Genomic DNA, 18,294 nt, shown 5'->3' on the forward strand with positions numbered 1-18,294 from the left:
TATTTCTACTAAAGTACACCCTCCGGTCACTATTATAAGCAAAAATCTACATTTTAGATTCATTCATTTAATGATGCACATAGTCTTTATTATAGACCACATACATCATTAAATGAATGAACCTAATATGTAGATTTTTGCTTATATTAGTGACCAGAGGGTGTAGTTTCTAAGAATTCCACGAATCCTATGCGGAGAAAACTGCATAAGTCAGCAATACCATCTCTCTCATTTATGACACACGGTTACCAAACGTAAACACCCTCTTCTTCTTTTGTTCTCTAGCTGTCTTTTTCCCATGCTTTTCTATAGCTCTTACCACCATAAACATGGTCCTGTTCTTGCAAGATCCATCACAAAATAGATGTAGTTTTCGATTCTATATTGATTTCCTTCCACTTCTCAAAATTAAGGACCCTGTTGTTGATCAAATATTCACCCTGGTCCATTTTCCTCCACAAGTCGAGTCATACCGCTATCTCTATGTTCCTCTGTATTCTGTCCTTCAAGTCGTACCACTGTATATGTTTAATGTTGCATCTCTGAGTGTTCTTTCTCTTTATTAGTTTATTGTCTTGTTCCTCATATAGAAACCTAATAGTTCCTTGGTTTCAGTTTGTTGTTTGAGTCCAATTTAGATGGATTAGCTTCTAGATTTTCCATGGAGTAAGTTTTTGGTTTCCAACGTTATTGTTGGCTTCTGGTATTGATGGGATCTAATATACTAGTTGTGACATTGGCATGTTATTTGTATACTAGAGACAACTCTTAGGATAAATTGGTATCCTTTTCTACCATTTGAAGCTGCTTGAAAGAATTTTCACATCAGACCTGGCTGTAGCAGAATCAAATATGGAGTCGTATTGAATTTTCATATCATATATTTTGGTTAGACTGTTTCAGAAAAAGAAAGAAAAGAAGACAGATTTTAAAAAAAAAAACAAAAGATTTGTTTTTTTTTTCCACTAGAGCCAATGCACTAGTTATGCTAAAAAAATTGAAATGTGGGTGGAAGAAACCAGCGTGAGTTAACTCACGCTGGGTTTCAGTGTGTTTTTTTTGGCGTGAGTTAAGTCACGCAGCGTGAGTTAACTCACGTTGCCATTTACACTAGCGTGAGTTAACATGCGTAGGGGTATTTTGGACATTTACTTTGGGAATGAGCAAAACTGTTTGAGTAAAGAGCAGAATTCCTTTTCCATCACCCTTGGCCCAATCAATCATTTCTTTAGCTCCAGTATAATTACATCACCAACCTTATACCACGTGCTATTTACATCCTTGTACCCCATTTTGTCAACATATTCTTCGATATCAAAGAAACACCAATAGTCAGTGTCACAAATTCAATTTGACACTTCACCTTCATACACATTCCTTGATTGGTCAAGAAAATAGCCACAACGATCAATATCAATAAATATTGTAGACATTTGAACAACAACAAAAACACAATAAATGGAAAACTATTAAACAAATAGGTGGGGACTACAACAAAAAGGGATCGAACCGTACAACATGCATACATAGATAAGGAAAACAACATTAGAAACACATGTGTTTGTGCTAATCCCCTACAACAACATATTCCACTTAGGGGTTAATCTGAGTTTTTTGAAAACACATTAATGGATGGAACCATGCATGGAGAGGGTTTTTGAAATTCATAAATCAAAACAACGTTAGAAACACATGCATGATTCAGAAAAACACAAATAATTTTATTAAATTGCAGATACATACCTTCAACTTGGGTTTTCTAAATCGCAAATGTTTTATTGGCTTTCCAAATCGAAGCTTCGGCTCACAAATTCTCTGTTCAAATCGCACCTTCGGGCTGGGTTTTCGAATCGCAACATGTTTTCTGTGTTTTCGAATCACAAGATGTTGTAAATTGTTCTAGGTTTTCATCTTCTCGTTTCCTTCTTCTAATTCGCGTTTTTGGGTAATTGTTTGGCTATGTTACTTTTTCTGAAAATGACAAAAGGTTTCAAGGGTAATTAGCAAAAAAAACAAAATGGTAAAATAATATGTTAATATAAATAGTTTTTTTACTATATGGTTAACGAAAGGGCAACGATGTAACATTTTAAAAAAGATAGAGGACGAAAACGGAAAGAAAAAAGATAAAGGACTAAAACATTACCTAAAATTAGATTAAGGGACTATTTGTGTAATTTTGCCTTTAAAAAATTACAAATTAATCCCTTTAAATTTTCAAAATTACATTTGCAAATGTCACCTCATTTTTCAAAATTAAATGTGCAAACTTCACCCCAATTTTTCATTTTTGAAATTCTTCTCTCAACTTTTAGAAATTTCATAAAAAGTTCAACAAAATTTAAATATGAAGAATTTCATTATTCTATAAAAAAAAAATATTTAAAAATAAAGAGAAATTAATATTATTTTTTTGGGTTATTACATTATACATATGATGTTTTCACCATTGTTTAATAATGACTAATTCCATAGTAAACGTGACACACAAGGTTAATTCTCTCTATATAAAAGAATAAGTGATCGAACATCTAACCATTTGTTTATGGAGCTTATAGTCCTATTATAATTCTTGTATTCCTATAATTTCCAATTACCTTGTCTTCGTTAAAAAAATAAAAAAAATACCTTTTGTCTATATCAACTATTCATTTCGTCTCAATTATAGGCAAAATAATCATTTTAAGATTCATTGATTAACGATATATCTTTTTTTTTTTGTAGTGGATTAACGATATATGTTAGGGATATCAGCGCAATGCAGAAACACATGATCGATGCAATTGGGAATTAAAGAGAAGTAAGTAAAATGACAAGAAAAATAACACACAAGATTTACGTGGAAAACTCCTCAATATGAGAAGTAAAAAATCATGGGCGATCACGAGCAAAGTTCCACTATGTAAAAGAAAAGAGTGCAACAAGTCCTCTTATAGTGATGAGGACAAAGGACAATATTTCTCTCAATATCTCCTAAAATACTCTCTAAAATGGAACAAGAATTCTCACCAAAAATACACTCAAGTGTATACAAAGAGTGTTCAAATTGTTTTGTGATAACTCACTATATCAAGCCTTTCACGTTGCTTCCATATATATATATATATATATATATATATATATATATATATATATATATATATATATGAGTAAATAGGCAATTTCCCCCCCGAAATTGTAAGGTTTGTCAAATATCCCCCTGTAGTTAACGAAACATCAATTACCCCCCTGAAATTGCATAACGTTAATCAATTTACCCCCTCCGTCAATTTTTCTGTTAACTGTTTACGGTTATGATCAATTACCCCCCTGAAATTTTACACTTATGTGCAAAATGCCCCCTGAACTTGAAAAATTAAAAAAAATTGAAAAATATTAAAAAAAATTAAAAAATTCTGGAAAAATGAAAAATCAATAAAAAAAATTGAAAAAAAAGATTAAAAAATTCTGGAAAATTGAAAAATTAATAAAAATGAAAAAAATCAGAAAAAATTTAAAAATTCTAGAAAAATTAAAAAAAATTCTGAAAAAATTAATAAAAATAAAAAATGATTAAAAAAATAAAATAGTCTAATAAAAGGAAAAATAATGAAAAAATTCTGGAAAATAAAAAATATTCTGATTAGTATATATGTCGAAATTTCGAAATTCTGGAAAAAATGTATTTTTCGAAATTCCGAAATTTTGATTAGTATATATGTCGAGCTTAGGTTTTTTCAGTGTATTTTTTCCCTTATTCTCGGTTTATAAATACACAAAAAGTTCTCGGTTTATAAATACACAGAAATTCCCGGAAAAAATACTAATGAAAATTTCGAAAAATACATAAAAAACCTAAGCTCGGTTTATAAATACACATATTTTTTCCCTTATTCTCGGTTTATAAATACACAAAAATTCTCGGAAATTTTTTGAGAAATACTAATGAAAATTTCAAAAAAATTTCAATAAAATTTCTTTTTTTCAGAATTTCATTTTTATTTTCGAAAATTTAAAATTTCAATAAAATTTATTTTCCAGAATTTTTATTTTCGAGAATTTCATTAAAATTTAGAAATTTTATTTTTTTCCAGAATTTTTTAATCTTTTTTATTTTTTTCAGAATTTTTTCATTATTTTTCATTTTATTAGATTATTTTATTTTTATTAATTTTTCCAGATTTTTAAAATTTTTTCAGATTTTTTTATTTTTATTAATTCTTCCAGATTTTTTTCATTTTTATTAATTTTTCAATTTTCCAGAATTTTTTAATATTTTTTTCAATTTTTTTATTGATTTTTCATTTTTTCAGAATTTTTTAATTTTTTTTTAATATTTTTCTAGAATTTTTTCAATTTTTTTTAATTTTTCAAGTTCAGGGGGCATTTTGCACATAAGTGTAAAATTTCAGGGGGGTAATTGATCATAACCGTAAACAGTTAACAGAAAAATTGACGGAGGGGGTAAATTGATTAATGTTATGCAATTTCAGGGGGGTAATTGATGTTTCGTTAACTACAGGGGGTATTTGACAAACCTTGCAATTTCGGGGGGGGAAATTGCCTATTTACTCATATATATATATATATATATATATATATATATATATATATATATATATATATATATATATATATATATATATATATATATATATATATATATATATATGGGGGCTTCTAATATACACACACTTAAAATATAGTTGGTGTTTGTTAGTATCATACACATTTTCACATGGACCAAAAAATCATTTCTCTTTCTTCAAAAACAACTAAAGGTGGTGTCTCTTAAAGTAATTTTACACAGTTTTTCTCTCTCCTTATCATAAGTAATGATTATTATGAAGAAAGAGAAAGATATTCTCTCTCATGATGTTTTAATTGTGTCTAACCAATAATAAAATATATTAAGCTACCATAAGAGAAAATAAAAAACTGTCTCATTTCTAAAAAAAAAAAAAAATGCCACGGTTAAATTTTTGCTCAATTTTATTTAAGCATAATTTGTATCTCATTGTTTGGACCTTAACGTTTAAACTACTGATTTTTTGTTACATAACTTTGGAAGCACGGTTTCGATTTCAATTATGTGCATAAGCATAATTTTACAAAAGCATAATATTATCACCAATTCACTATTTGGTGATATTTTCTGGACATATGCGTCACCTATGCAATATATTATTTTCAATAATTTGTTACTCATCAATTAGTTTTTTCCCTTATTTTTTCTTAAATTCAACTTGACAACCTAAATACTACTATCACGACATTTTGTAAGCACCTGTGGCTGAGTACTACTATAGTACTATTTGTAATGGACATATGCATTTACCATGTTACATGTACTATGTTTTGTCTATAATATATTTCTTCTGTTATAAATATTATAGTGGATGTCCAAATAGCAAATGGGTTAATGGGCTATACTACTAGATCATTGGGCTTAGTCCATAAGCTATTCTATTTCCCTATAAATAGAGCTCATTTGTAACATTCTCAACTAGATCAGAGAATAATAATACTTCTCTCTATTCTCTCTTCTTCTCCTTCTCTCTATTATTGTTTCTATTTACTTAGTTTTATAACACGTTATCAGCACGCTCTAATCAACTAAGAAGGTACATAACTCTTCTTAATCTATTATAGTAGATTGTAATTTTGTATCGATGATTATAGACTATTGTTGTAATTCCATCAATTTGGAATCAATGCCTTATAGATACACTTTATCGTTATTATGCAAATTATATACTGTTTGTTTATTTTTAATTAAAAATTCAAGCATCCCTGAAGGATTGCATAAAAGATTGATCACATCTATAATATAGCTCCCGAAGAACTATATTCAAAAAGGAACGCATCCCTGAAGGATTGCTTAAAAACTCAAATTGTTTTCCAATGAATTCCTGATGAATTCAAAGGTGCTGTATCCCTGAAGGATTACTTAAAAACTCAATTTTTTTCAATGAATTCCTGGTGAATTCAAAGGTATTGCATCCCTGAAGGATTGCTTAGAAACACAATTTTTACGGTGCATCCTTGACGGATTGCACAAATGAATGGATTAGATTTATATTATTTTTTTTATCAAGATTTGATTTAGTATATAGTTCTTAAAGAACTTAAAAGAAACTATTTTTTTTCCACCATGAATTCCTGCAGAATTCAACGTCCATGCATCCTTGAAGGATTGCACAAGGATTGATTTTTTTTAGAAGGCATAAGAATTTATCGCATATTGAGATATATTATAAAGTTCCTGAAGAACTCAATATTATTCTGAGTGAATTCTGGAAGAATTCAATTCAATAGTGAAGCATCTCTAAAAGATTGCCAAAAGAATTGATATGATTGTGTAGAACTTGAACTCAATTTGTTTTTACAATAAGTAACAAGAAAAATTGATTTTATGTATTTGCCCAGAGCAAATATATACATTACAGTTTATTACTATCATGTTTCAAATTGTGATGATAAACTCCACCCAGATTTAATTTCCCTCTTTTACTTATTGGTTCTTTAGGAGAGAAATTGGTTTCTTGATTACATGCCTTGCAATTTGAAAATAGAAATATGTGACAAGTTTTCTTTGTTTTGCTTTTATTTGCATAACAATCATTATTCGAAAGAAAAATGTCATATTAATTCGTTTTAATGTAATTAATTGACATTACAAGATAAATTAATTTGTCTTAATGTGATTAATTGCCTTGTTAATTTGTTAAGAGATAATATTCCTGTTTTTGAAATATTAATTTGTGTGCTTGTAATGAAAAGCAAATTTTAAAAGCATATAAGCAAATTTTAAAATAGAAATATATGTGGTTTTTTTTAATCAACGTGACAAGAAGTAAATAATTGATATGTTTTGTCGTGATTTTGATTGTAATAATTCTCTTGATATGCTTCTAAAACATTTGAATTTGTAATAAGACTTGTCTTTAAATATGAGATCACATCATTAATTAGGTCTTCATTTTCATAATTAAGATTTTATTATTGTAATTATTATTATTACTATTGCTTGGTTCTTGATCCTTGTGGACATATTTTTGAAGAAATAATTTTTTTTTAACATTAAACCATATATGAAAGATTTCTCAAAGAATTATAATTGTTTATTAATATCATTTATGATTTAATCCCAAAGAAGTACAATTGTTTATTATTAGCACATCCTTGAAGGATTACTTAAAGAATGATTTTTCAAAGATCATTGGTTATGAACATTTGTGATATAGTTCTTGAATAACTAAAATAAACATATCATTGGAAGCATCCCTGAAGGACTACTTAAGGAATGAATCATCTCAATCATTGTTCATGAAAATTCGTGGCATAGTTCCTGAAGAACTAATACCATAGTATCAAACACCCTTGTGGGCCATAAAAAAGTGATTTTTTTTGGTCACCGTTTATGTAAATTTGATGTTGAGTTCTTGAAGAACTACACATTTAAATCATAACAGAACATAAATTTATAAGATCTATTTGATCATAAAAAAAAAGGAGGAAAATGTGAGACAATACATGTTTTTATACCACTCGAATATGCTCCTGAAGTAGCAAAATGAGTGAATATCTTCAAAAATATTTTTGAAAAATTACTCGCATTTGTAATTGAATAATGAGTGATTTTTGATCAAAATGGTGAAAGGTCACATTGAACGTCATTCCCAGAAGTGAATGGTTCATACTATTTGTGTTATATAACTAATATCATAGTTATGGTAATTGATTTAGTAAAGATTACTATTGATATGATACATGTCAAGGTCGTACGATTTCTTTAGTATGAACTTAGATCAGTTGAGAAATTACTACGTGATCAAAGATTTTATTGATATGATCATATTTCTATTATATGGATTGAAATTTGCAAGATTGTCTCCGTATTGATCAAAGTTTGGTTATGATTTTCTTCTATATGGCTTGGATTACAAGGTAAGCACAAATTCTTCAAGATTATTATCTCATAAATATTACATGTTAGATATATATATTTTCTCGTGATCTCACATGTAATTTACATTGTGAAGATATCAAACTTTTGAAATATATCTTATGGACAAATTTTTGTTGCGTAATTATTCACCTGAAAAATACATATGATTTATAAAGTTTTTTTTCTTGGATAAATTTTGAGTTTACCTCTTTTTATATCTATAGTAATACAAGAGATAAATCAAGACTTTATCATATTTATTATATAGTTTTATTTGGAAACATTATGGATAAGAACAAATGAAACACATTATTGTAAACCAAAAATTTACAAATCATGTTTCAAACCTCAAATGGATAAAAACAAATGAAACACATATTATTGTAAACCAGAAGTTTACAAATCATATTTCAAATGGTAATTCTTAAAAATATATAACAATCCCTGAAGGATTGCTCAAAATGATTTTTCTTGATCATTTATGATATAGTTCCTGAATAACTATAAAGATTACTCAAAGCTCCTAAAGAGCTAATGTATTGTTAAATAGAGTAACAAAATTACACATTGAGGTTACATTTAATATAATTTTATTGAGTTTTAAGATATCCATCTAAATGGATATCATATTGAAAAATATATGTTAAACATCTCTATTACGAGATATACTATGGTGAAAATAAGCATAATCGAAAAATGATGTTGTCTATGATTTGTAATACGCTTATATTAGTGCAATGAAAGCACATATTATGTAAACCAGAAGTTTACATATTATATTAAGTTTGTCGTTGGCAAGACCGGTTGGGTTATCCCGGATCTATTATGATGCAAAAATAGATAAATTTTAATGGATTTGTATTGAAGATCCAGTAGATTCTTCAATCAAATAATTTTTTTCTTCAAGGAAGTAGAAAATTTGAGGATTTTAGTCCTTCAATACATGTAAATGTGTATAAGGTGATATTTGTGAATAAATACACCGAAAATATGGATCAACTAAATGACATGTGTGGTTATTGTTAACTCACAAACCTGAAGCTTGTGAGATTATTCGACCAACAATGTATGATTATTGTTAACTTACAAACCAGAAGTTTGTGAGATTATTTTGTCAACAAATTTGACAATGAGTTTATTTTCTGAACTTTTCAGAAAGCGTTTGATAAGTATCATTTGTCAATTAAAATTGATATTGAAAAATTGCTAGCATATGCTCATAAAAAAAATGGACTTGAAGATCCATTCTTTAGACGTCTAAAGTTAATTGTATGATTGATACTTATGAAACCATACATTATAAACTCTATTTTGGGAATCAACAATCTTTTATGTTGATATATTGATTTGCATCAAGCCAACTTATTACTATATGTAAGTCCTCCCTCTAATTCATCATTGGTTTTAGGTTAACAATCTAATATTTCTCATCTTAGTAAATTTTTGGATGTGTTGTGTATATCGCAATTGCTCCAATATAATACACTAGGTAAATCTTGAAAGAATATTGGGAAAACATTTTTGATATGAATCTCCATCTATCATAAGTTTTATTAAGTCAACTTGTTTACAACCCAGTAGGTTGATTATCGATTGATGGATTAGTTTTCCCAATATTAGGGGGAGATGATAAGCAGCTAAAAAATGTGAACCTGAAGTTCAAATAAATTATTTGAAAGGAAATATTATTGTCTCATCACGATCCTCAAGATATAACTCATTTGCAAAGTTAAGCAAATTGAATATTAGCTGCTAATGCTCCAAACGAAATAGATATCCTTGTAGGATATTCTAATATTGCAAATGAGTCTCAACCGTGCCTGAAGCATGGTAGACCAATCGGTTCCAAATATAAAAATCCTCGAATAAGAAAAGGAGCTTAAAGGAAAGATAACCCAAACGAGGATATATAAAATCTAAAAGAGTGTTATGACATAATCGATTTTCCAGTTCCAGAAGAACTTGTCAAGTACCTAAAATTTATGAAATATCAATTAATTATGTCATGAATGAAAGATCTCAATGGAATGAGATGGAACCGAAATGAAGTCAACATTGACGTGTTTTTGCATATAATATAGCGCTATATGTGATAAGTAAAAACGAGGATCACATGTTAAAATCTATTAAAGTTATAGATAATCAAAATATTTACAAATGAAAAGAGACAATTCTAGTGAAATCAAACTCGCTTCATAAAGCAGACTTTTTTGGACTTGTAGTCCACACACTTGAAGGTGTGAAGTTAAATGGATATATATGATTTTTCGCGCGAAAGGGGAATTAGATTGATAAAATACATGTATATAGAGTTTGATATGTTCACCGGAAGTGAATTGGTAAATGTCTACCATTTATTTTTAATAGACAACTATTTTTAAGAGGCATATTCACCTGAAGTGAATTCAAGAACTTTTTCATACTTGATTAAGTTTAGTAGCACATGAAAGGATCGAATTATATGAATGATGCACTACAATTTATTTGTATCACTCACTTAATAGTGATGATTATATGAAACTCCCTGAAGGATTTCATTTGCATAAAACATACCATCAAAACTATTGAAAAGATGACATCATTTGGCCATCTTAAGGATTTGAAAATGAACTTGTTATAATTGAATTTATGATAATGGTATAAATATTATTAGAACTCCTGAAGAAATTTTAAATTTTGTTATATAAAGGTTGATATGGACAAATCTCATCCATTGTCTACTCCAATGGTTGTAAGATCCATAGATGTGGAGAAAGATCCTTTCAGACCTCAAGAAGACGGGAGAAGAACTACTTGGTCCTGAAGTACCATATCTCAATGCAATAGAAGCATTGATGTATCTTGCTAATTATACACGTACTGATATATCATTTTCTGTCAATTTATTATCAAGATATAGTTCTTCACCTACACGAAGACATTGTAATGGAGTCAAACATGTACTTCGTTAGCTTCGAGATGCAAGTTATTTGTCAAATCCTCATCATGGTAGATCACAAACGGGTTACTTGTTTACAAGTGGAGATACAACCATTTAATGGAGATCTGTATATCAGACCATAACAGCAACATCATCAAATCATGCAAAACTTTTAGCACTTCACGAGGCAAGTAGAGAATGTGTTTGATTAAGGTCATTGATTCAACATATACAAAATAATTGTGGTTTATCTTCTGGAAGAATGGATGCAACAATCATTTATGAAGATAATACATCATGTATTGCTCAGTTGAAAGAAGGATACATTAAAGGAGACCAAACAAAACATATTTCTCCCAAATTCTTTTTCACCAGTGATCTTCAGAAGAATGGTGATATGCATTCAACAAGTTTGTTTGTGTGATAATCTTGCAGATGATTTTACAAAGTCACTCCCAAGTAAAGTTTTTAAGAAACTTGTATTAAGAATTGGTCTTCTCCGTATATTTGTCTTCATGAGGGGGAGAAATAAATGTGTCCTGCACTCTTTTTTCCTTCACCAAGGTTTTGTCCCATTGGGTTTTCCTGGTAAGGTTTTTAACGAGGCAGTTCACACTCAAAAGGATATTGTACTCTTTTTCCTTCACTATAATTTTTTCCCACTGGGTTTTATTTTAGTAAGGTTTTAATGAGGCATATCCTCGATGGACATCCAAGGGGGAGTGTTATAAATATTATAGTGGATGTCCAAATAGCAAATGGGTTAATGGGCTATACTACTAGATCATTGGGCTTAGTCCATAAGCTATTCTATTTCCCTATAAATAGAGCTCATTTGTAACATTCTCAACTAGATCAGAGAATAATAATACTTCTCTCTATTCTCTCTTCTTCTCCTTCTCTTTATTATTGTTTCTATTTACTTAGTTTTAGAACATCTTCCATGTTTTAGCTAGACGTTCAGTACTAAGAATCATCTTTCATAATTAATCAAAAGACATGAGTCAAAAGAAAACAAGCCACCCTAATAACCCAATTAAAATTGAACAAAAAATTTAACCGTAGCATTTTTTTTTTTAGAAATGAGAGTTTTTTCTTTTCTTTTATTTTTTTTTTGAAGTTTTTTCTTTTCTTTTATGGTAGCTTAATATATTTTATTATTGGCACCACCAAAAAAAAATATTATTGGCCACACACAATTAAAACATCATGAGAGAGAACATTTTTCTCTTTCTTCGTAATAATCATTACTTATGGCAAGTAGAGAGAAAAACTCTGTAAAATTACTTTAAGAGACACCACATTTAGTTGTTTTTGAAGAAAGAGAAATGATTTTTTGGTCCATGTGAAAATGTGTATGATGCTAACAAACACGAACTATATTTTAAGTGTGTGTATATTAGAAACACCTATATATATATATATATATATATATATATATATATACACATCCATCTAGAGTAGGAGCTTGGAAGAAAATCATGTTTTCTCTTGGTCAAAGATTGTAGGCACGTATTGGAAGGAAATTATGATTAGGCACATTAAATCCAAGAGTAACATACCTCATAAGTAAGTCAAACATAATGATTTGTAAAAGTGGAGAATTAGAGCCACATAATCTAACAATATATCTAATATATAATATAAACCAAATAAATCAATTATTTTATTTTTTAATAAACATAAAAAATAATTTTTTTATAATTAAGACCAACTGTGATTTACATTTGGTGGGGTCCGACTGCCAATTTAACCAAAACTAACTTGTTATGACAAAAGAGGCAAAAACGATGTGCACGAGTGTGGTGTTGGAAGTTGAAACTGTCTATAACAAACAATAAACAGAGGCAGCAAACTGAACAACGTGTTTGTATTGTGTGGTAGTAAAAGATAAGCTGCTAAGAAGCCATGGCCGGTGTCTGCTCTTTCTCCTCCGACGTTGTTGCCATTTCTCATTCTCTCACACAATCACTGTCTCTCAACAATACTACACTTTCAACAACAAGTAGAAGAAGATGCATTTTGAGGAGGACGAGAACTGTGAGGCCTCTTGTTTGTGCCGCCATCAACAATCCATTGCAGTACCGGAAACTTGGTGACTCTGATCTTAATATCAGTGAAATCACTCTTGGTACTGTAAGTTTACTTCTTCTCACATTTATCTATTTTCATCTTATTAATCATTCTTTTGTTTGTTATTGTTTTGTTATCTTTGTTGAGAGTCTCACCTATTGAGTCTAACTTGTCTAACTTAGTGCATGTTTTGTTCTATGGTGACAAAAATTGATTATGAGTGAATTGATTCTGCAAAATTGATGCCGAAAGTGAGTTGAAAGTAAAGTGTTGTCTGTTTGTATACATTTTTGCAAAAATAATGTTAACTAAAAATTTGTGTGAAAATGAATTTTAGAATCAAAAGTTTAAAATCCTAGTTTCAAGTATAATCAATTCTGGAGTCAAAATCAATTCTACACGAAAGCAACCAAACATGTTGAAATCAATTTTACACCTCCAGAATTAATTTTGGGCCCTCTAGAAGTGGAACAAAACAACATAGTATCAACCTTAAAACAAAAAACCAGCATGTAACCCAGGGATTGGCCTAGGAGTATGCCTCTTTAGGTGTCAAGTTCGAATCCCCCAGGTGCTAACAATTCCTTTGTTGGGCGAGTTCATATAGAGTTTTACTCTGACTTCAATTGGGCCTCGCTAGTGGATGATAGGATTGGTTCACCGATTAGTTGGTTCTTGGACCATATATCAAATTTTTAAAAAAAATAGAATGCTCGTAAAGTGATGATTGTCCCCATTTATAAACTTATGTCTAGGTCAATCTCATTCAATGTGGGGCTTTAACAATCTTGATTTAATAAAAAAATTAATGTAAAAATAAAAGGAACAAATTATTTTTTAGCATTTTGAATGAAATTGTTGTCAAATTCAATGAACTGTGCACATATTTTCAACTATTCTCTTCATATATTTTTTCTTTGAAATTGTTATTAAGGGTAAAATTTGAAAAAAAGTCACAAATTTTGTGCATCCCTTTTATATAAATGTATAGGTTATTACTATATTACTACTGTTGTTTTTCTTGTTATTACTATTGATCACTGTGATGATTTACGTACGGTAGCATGTCGTTGATTGATTGATGCAATGTTTCAGATGACGTTTGGGGAGCAAAACACGGAAAAAGAATCTCATGACTTACTCAATTATGCATTTGAGAATGGCATTAATGCTCTTGATACTGCTGAGGCTGTAAGTTCTTCAAATCTTAATCTGCATTTCCTTCGTTCTATCTCATTTTTACACTTGTACAATAACTCTTGATGAAATTCAAGTATTTCGATTGGTTTGTTATGTATAAAAAAAATTATAATTTTGTGATTAGATGTAATGGTTATTTTGTTTTTAAGTCCCTCGAGTTTATTAGTCTGTTTCAGATGTGATATTTGATGATATGCAAGCTTCACTCTTTGGATAAATAAGAACCCAATCATAATTTGTTTCAGATTTAATTGTTAAATTTTTTGTGAATGAGGTGTTTGCTCAGTGGTAAGAGCTTGGTATTATAACCTCAACTCAAGGGATGGAGTTCAAATCTCCTTCGGGATATGTGGTTCTGAAGCACACAACACACTCTATTTGCCTCATTATTGCCGCTTTCATATCTTTGGTTTGAATTGTGAAGCTACCTATGTATCATTCTCGCCACTTCTATAATGTTGGAAATGCAACTACAAGCACATAGTACTAGATTGTTTTTAAGTTTGAACCTATGTGACCGATTTTTATGTTTTTTTTCCTAAGTGATTTATTCTCTCTTGACCTAATTCTATTCTTGCAATCTACTTTTGTTTTGCTAAACCAAGTTATCCCTGCACACAATTCTTGCAATCTACTTGTGTGTTTTACATGCCATATGGGATTAACTAGTGAAATATATGTTTCTGATTAAATGACTGCTGTTTTACAATTTGCAGTACCCGATTCCAATGAAGAAAGAGACACAAGGAAAAACTGATCTCTATATTGCTAGCTGGCTGAAGTCTCAATCTCGTGACAAGGTATTAGTTGTTCAGCTTACAACTCATTCTATTGTAATTTTTAATGTTCTTTTTAGGCCTATGGAACTTTTAATATATTGTTTTCGAGTTGAGTTGAAGTACATTTAACGACAAGGTATCAAAACATGAACTTTGGCACACTTTGCTACATATAACGAGGAACGAGCTAACCCTGAAGCTAGATTGAGATTTGGATTTCAGTTGTCTTTGATTTCACTGACAGCATGCTTTGTTGAGCTATCAGTTTGAAACTATTTGTCTACCCTCTTTGTGCATAGATTATCATAGCAACAAAAGTTTGCGGTTATTCTGAGAGATCGAGTTACTTACGCGACAATGCAGACATTTTGCGGGTTGATGCGGCAAATATCAAAGAAAGTGTGGAGAAAAGCCTTAAGCGTCTTGGGATTGATTATATTGATTTGTTGCAAATTCATTGGTGAGTTTACAGCATATAAGCTTTGATATGTCGCTTATTATTTTATTTGTTACTTTCATTGGTGGTGTATATGACTTAGTAGGATAATGTTTGGTTGTTGCTGTTGTTGTTGTATCGGTGGTGTATCTGACTTGAGTACATGTAAATGTAGTTTTAAAACTTAAGTCAAACATGCATTGTTAAAAAATGTGATTTTTATTGTATTAGGAATCAAAAGTTAGAAATAGTGATGATGAACCAGGCTAAACTTGTTTTTGAACTATTAATTTATGAATATGAATATATGATTTTCTGCTTTCATTATAGGCCAGATCGCTACGTTGCATTGTTTGGTGAATATTCCTATGATCCTTCAAAATGGCGGCCTAGTGTGCCGTTTGTTGAACAGTTGCAAGCTTTTCAAGAACTTATCAATGAAGGAAAGGTGACCTATTCCTAACATGCTTTATCTTTTCTATATTCATAAAGCAGTTTTGATAATTTGTTTTTGTTTTGACTTAGAGAAGCCGAGGAGTACTTTGTATTTGCTATATATTTGCTCAAACTGAAATCATGTGATATTTACTTTTAAGTTGTAACCTTCAATCTGTACTAATAGTAATTACAAAATATAAGATCATTTTACAACATTTTGTTGTATTTTTTATTATGTATGTTGCAAATGTTACACGTCCTTGTGATTCATAAGTCTGTGAATAAAGATAAGCTATCATATGCCACACGTCAATTAGCATAAACTCACGACCTTCTTGTACATGTGTATGTGATTCAGTTTCTTTGTATTTTTGCATGCATCAGGTACGTTACATAGGTGTTTCAAATGAGACTTCATATGGGGTGATGGAATTCGTCCATGCAGCTAAAGTTGAGGGACTTCCAAAGATTGTCAGTATCCAGAACAGCTATAGCTTGCTTGTAAGAAGTCGTTTTGAAGGTAAGTACAGTTCTTTTCTGACGTGGATCAGATCTCATTCATTTATCACTTAATTCTGTATTGCTGGATGTAAAGCTGCAGCTCCTGTTGTCCTTATAGTATATGATTCGTGTTGAATCAAAATGCTACTTTTCGTCGAAAAACGCATTGCACCCCAAGTTTTAAAAGTATTACATTATTGAACCTAGAGAGTCCAAAATAAAAAAGGCTTTCCTGTAGATCTTTGAATACTTGGTCTCTCATGTTAACAGTTATACTATGCTGTATCAATGAAGACTTGTTGTTAAACAAATGATTACAGATAACATGGTTTAGGATTTTAGTTGCCAGAGGTGCAAGGTTGAAGGTGGCAAGAGAAATAGGTGTATTGAGTTTCTTTATCTTACAAGGGTTCTCACAATCAGCAATTTATAGGCATACATTCTCCTGCTTTTGGGGAATTTTTAGCTAAAAGTCCAATTTATCCTTCAAACTTGGGATCATATTCATATGCACTTTGGTCCTTAAACTTCAAAAACGTCCAATGTGATCCGTAAACTTTTAGTGTATGGTTTATTTCTTTTCATCTAATATTCTGTCAAATGTTAACGTGATTGTGTTTTTCGTATGATTCATGTTCAGAGTCCAGTTGAACCCTAACTTGGAGTGGGGTAAATTCATCTTTTTCCATTAAGAAATTTGCAAAAATAGTCACAAGTGCACCATGACCCTAAGTTAGCGGGTGTGAAGTTTTAAGCTTCTTCATGTTCTTAGTTGGTTTGATGTTTTTGCAGTTGATCTCGTGGAAGTTTGCCATCCAAAGAATTGCAACATTGGCTTGCTATCCTATTCCCCACTAGGCGGCGGAACACTCTCTGGAAAATATATAGATATAAATTCTAAAGCTGCAAAAAGTGGAAGACTGAATCTCTTCCCTGGCTACATGGAAAGATATAACCAATCACTTTCACGGGTAAGAAATAATTCTAGTTCTTGTATTTAATGTTTTGACCGTCTTTTTCAAAACCGAATTAGACATCGTACCAGCATGACTTCTGGGTCAGGTTCAATGACTTTAAACCACTCGGACAAAACCGCAATTGAACTGCTCAAATAACTGAACCATCCAGTTCAGTTTGGTTATTATAACACTGGTTCAGACCATACTCTAAACCATGGTTAACAAGATAACCAATTAAGAATTTTCCTTTATTTTTTCATGTTTGGTTTTCAGGAAGCAACTATTAAGTATCTTGAGTTGGCCAAGAAACATGGTTTAACTCCTGTTCAGCTCGCGCTTGGATTTGTGAGAGATCGTCCATTCATGGCGAGTTCAATTATCGGTGCAACATCTGTGGACCAACTAAAAGAAGACATTGATGCTTTTACAACAACTGAACGGCCTTTACCAGCAGAAGTCATGACAGGAATTGAAGCTATCTTCAAGAGATACAAAGATCCTAGCATCCTTTAAAGACTATACCTTTGAATTTTTCGGGATATTCTTATATCAGTTCCATGGATAGATACATATTGAATCAATACATGAGTACTTACGAAAACGTTATGCGGCCGTACAAACTGGGTATTGAATAACCCATGTTGAGTTATTTGTCAATGATCACATGAATTTATACAAATAACACTACTATTTATTTGATTGACAAAACAATATGTGAGAATAGTTGCTTTGACATTGAATAAAAATATATTTTAGTTCCAATTTCTTTCAAATTTGGGAATGACTCATGTGTGCCAATATGGAACAACCTTGCTCATTTGAATTCATGATTATTTATAAGTATTATCTCCCATTCTGATCACATTGATTTCCTGTTTGGAGTCTCTGCAAGTTACCATTTTTTTTTTTGACCGAAACAATCTCTGCAAGTTACCATTATAGAAACATTTTAGAGTTTGGTTAAAACAATCTAACCACATTTTTAATTTATGTAAGAAATGTTTATTGTATGTTTGATTTTCACACACTTATGTTCACTAATCAAAAGACAACTGATA

The 18,294-nt window shown here is 30.3% G+C and overlaps 1 protein-coding gene across 1 annotated transcript; it reads left to right on the forward strand.

The window, feature by feature from the left end:
* The first annotated feature begins 12,708 nt into the window (after window positions 1-12,708).
* Window positions 12,709-18,009, forward strand: LOC146954079 (NAD(P)-linked oxidoreductase superfamily protein). The gene is made up of 8 exons (XM_085713837.1): window positions 12,709-12,986; window positions 14,019-14,114; window positions 14,840-14,923; window positions 15,202-15,362; window positions 15,669-15,786; window positions 16,161-16,296; window positions 17,070-17,248; window positions 17,510-18,009. Exons 1-8 carry the CDS (start codon window positions 12,759-12,761, stop codon window positions 17,747-17,749), a joined length of 1,242 nt encoding a protein of 413 aa, XP_085569963.1. The 5' UTR covers window positions 12,709-12,758; the 3' UTR covers window positions 17,750-18,009.
* Window positions 18,010-18,294: the final 285 nt, after the last annotated feature.

The sequence above is a fragment of the Medicago sativa genome, chromosome 1 (genome assembly GCF_051527215.1).
Source record: "Medicago sativa cultivar Bolivia chromosome 1, Bolivia_mono, whole genome shotgun sequence".
NCBI lineage: Eukaryota > Viridiplantae > Streptophyta > Magnoliopsida > Fabales > Fabaceae > Medicago > Medicago sativa.

What these genes read in the sequence shown, in the direction of transcription:
- LOC146954079 (XM_085713837.1), top strand. Translation starts at nt 12,759, where the DNA reads ATGGCCGGTGTCTGCTCTTTCTCCTCCGACGTTGTTGCCATTTCTCAT. An exon ending in GTGAAATCACTCTTGGTACT is followed by an intron (nt 12,987 to 14,018) that starts GTAAGTTTACTT and finishes GCAATGTTTCAG; the next exon opens with ATGACGTTTGGGGAGCAAAA. An exon ending in AGTCTCAATCTCGTGACAAG is followed by an intron (nt 14,924 to 15,201) that starts GTATTAGTTGTT and finishes CTTTGTGCATAG; the next exon opens with ATTATCATAGCAACAAAAGT.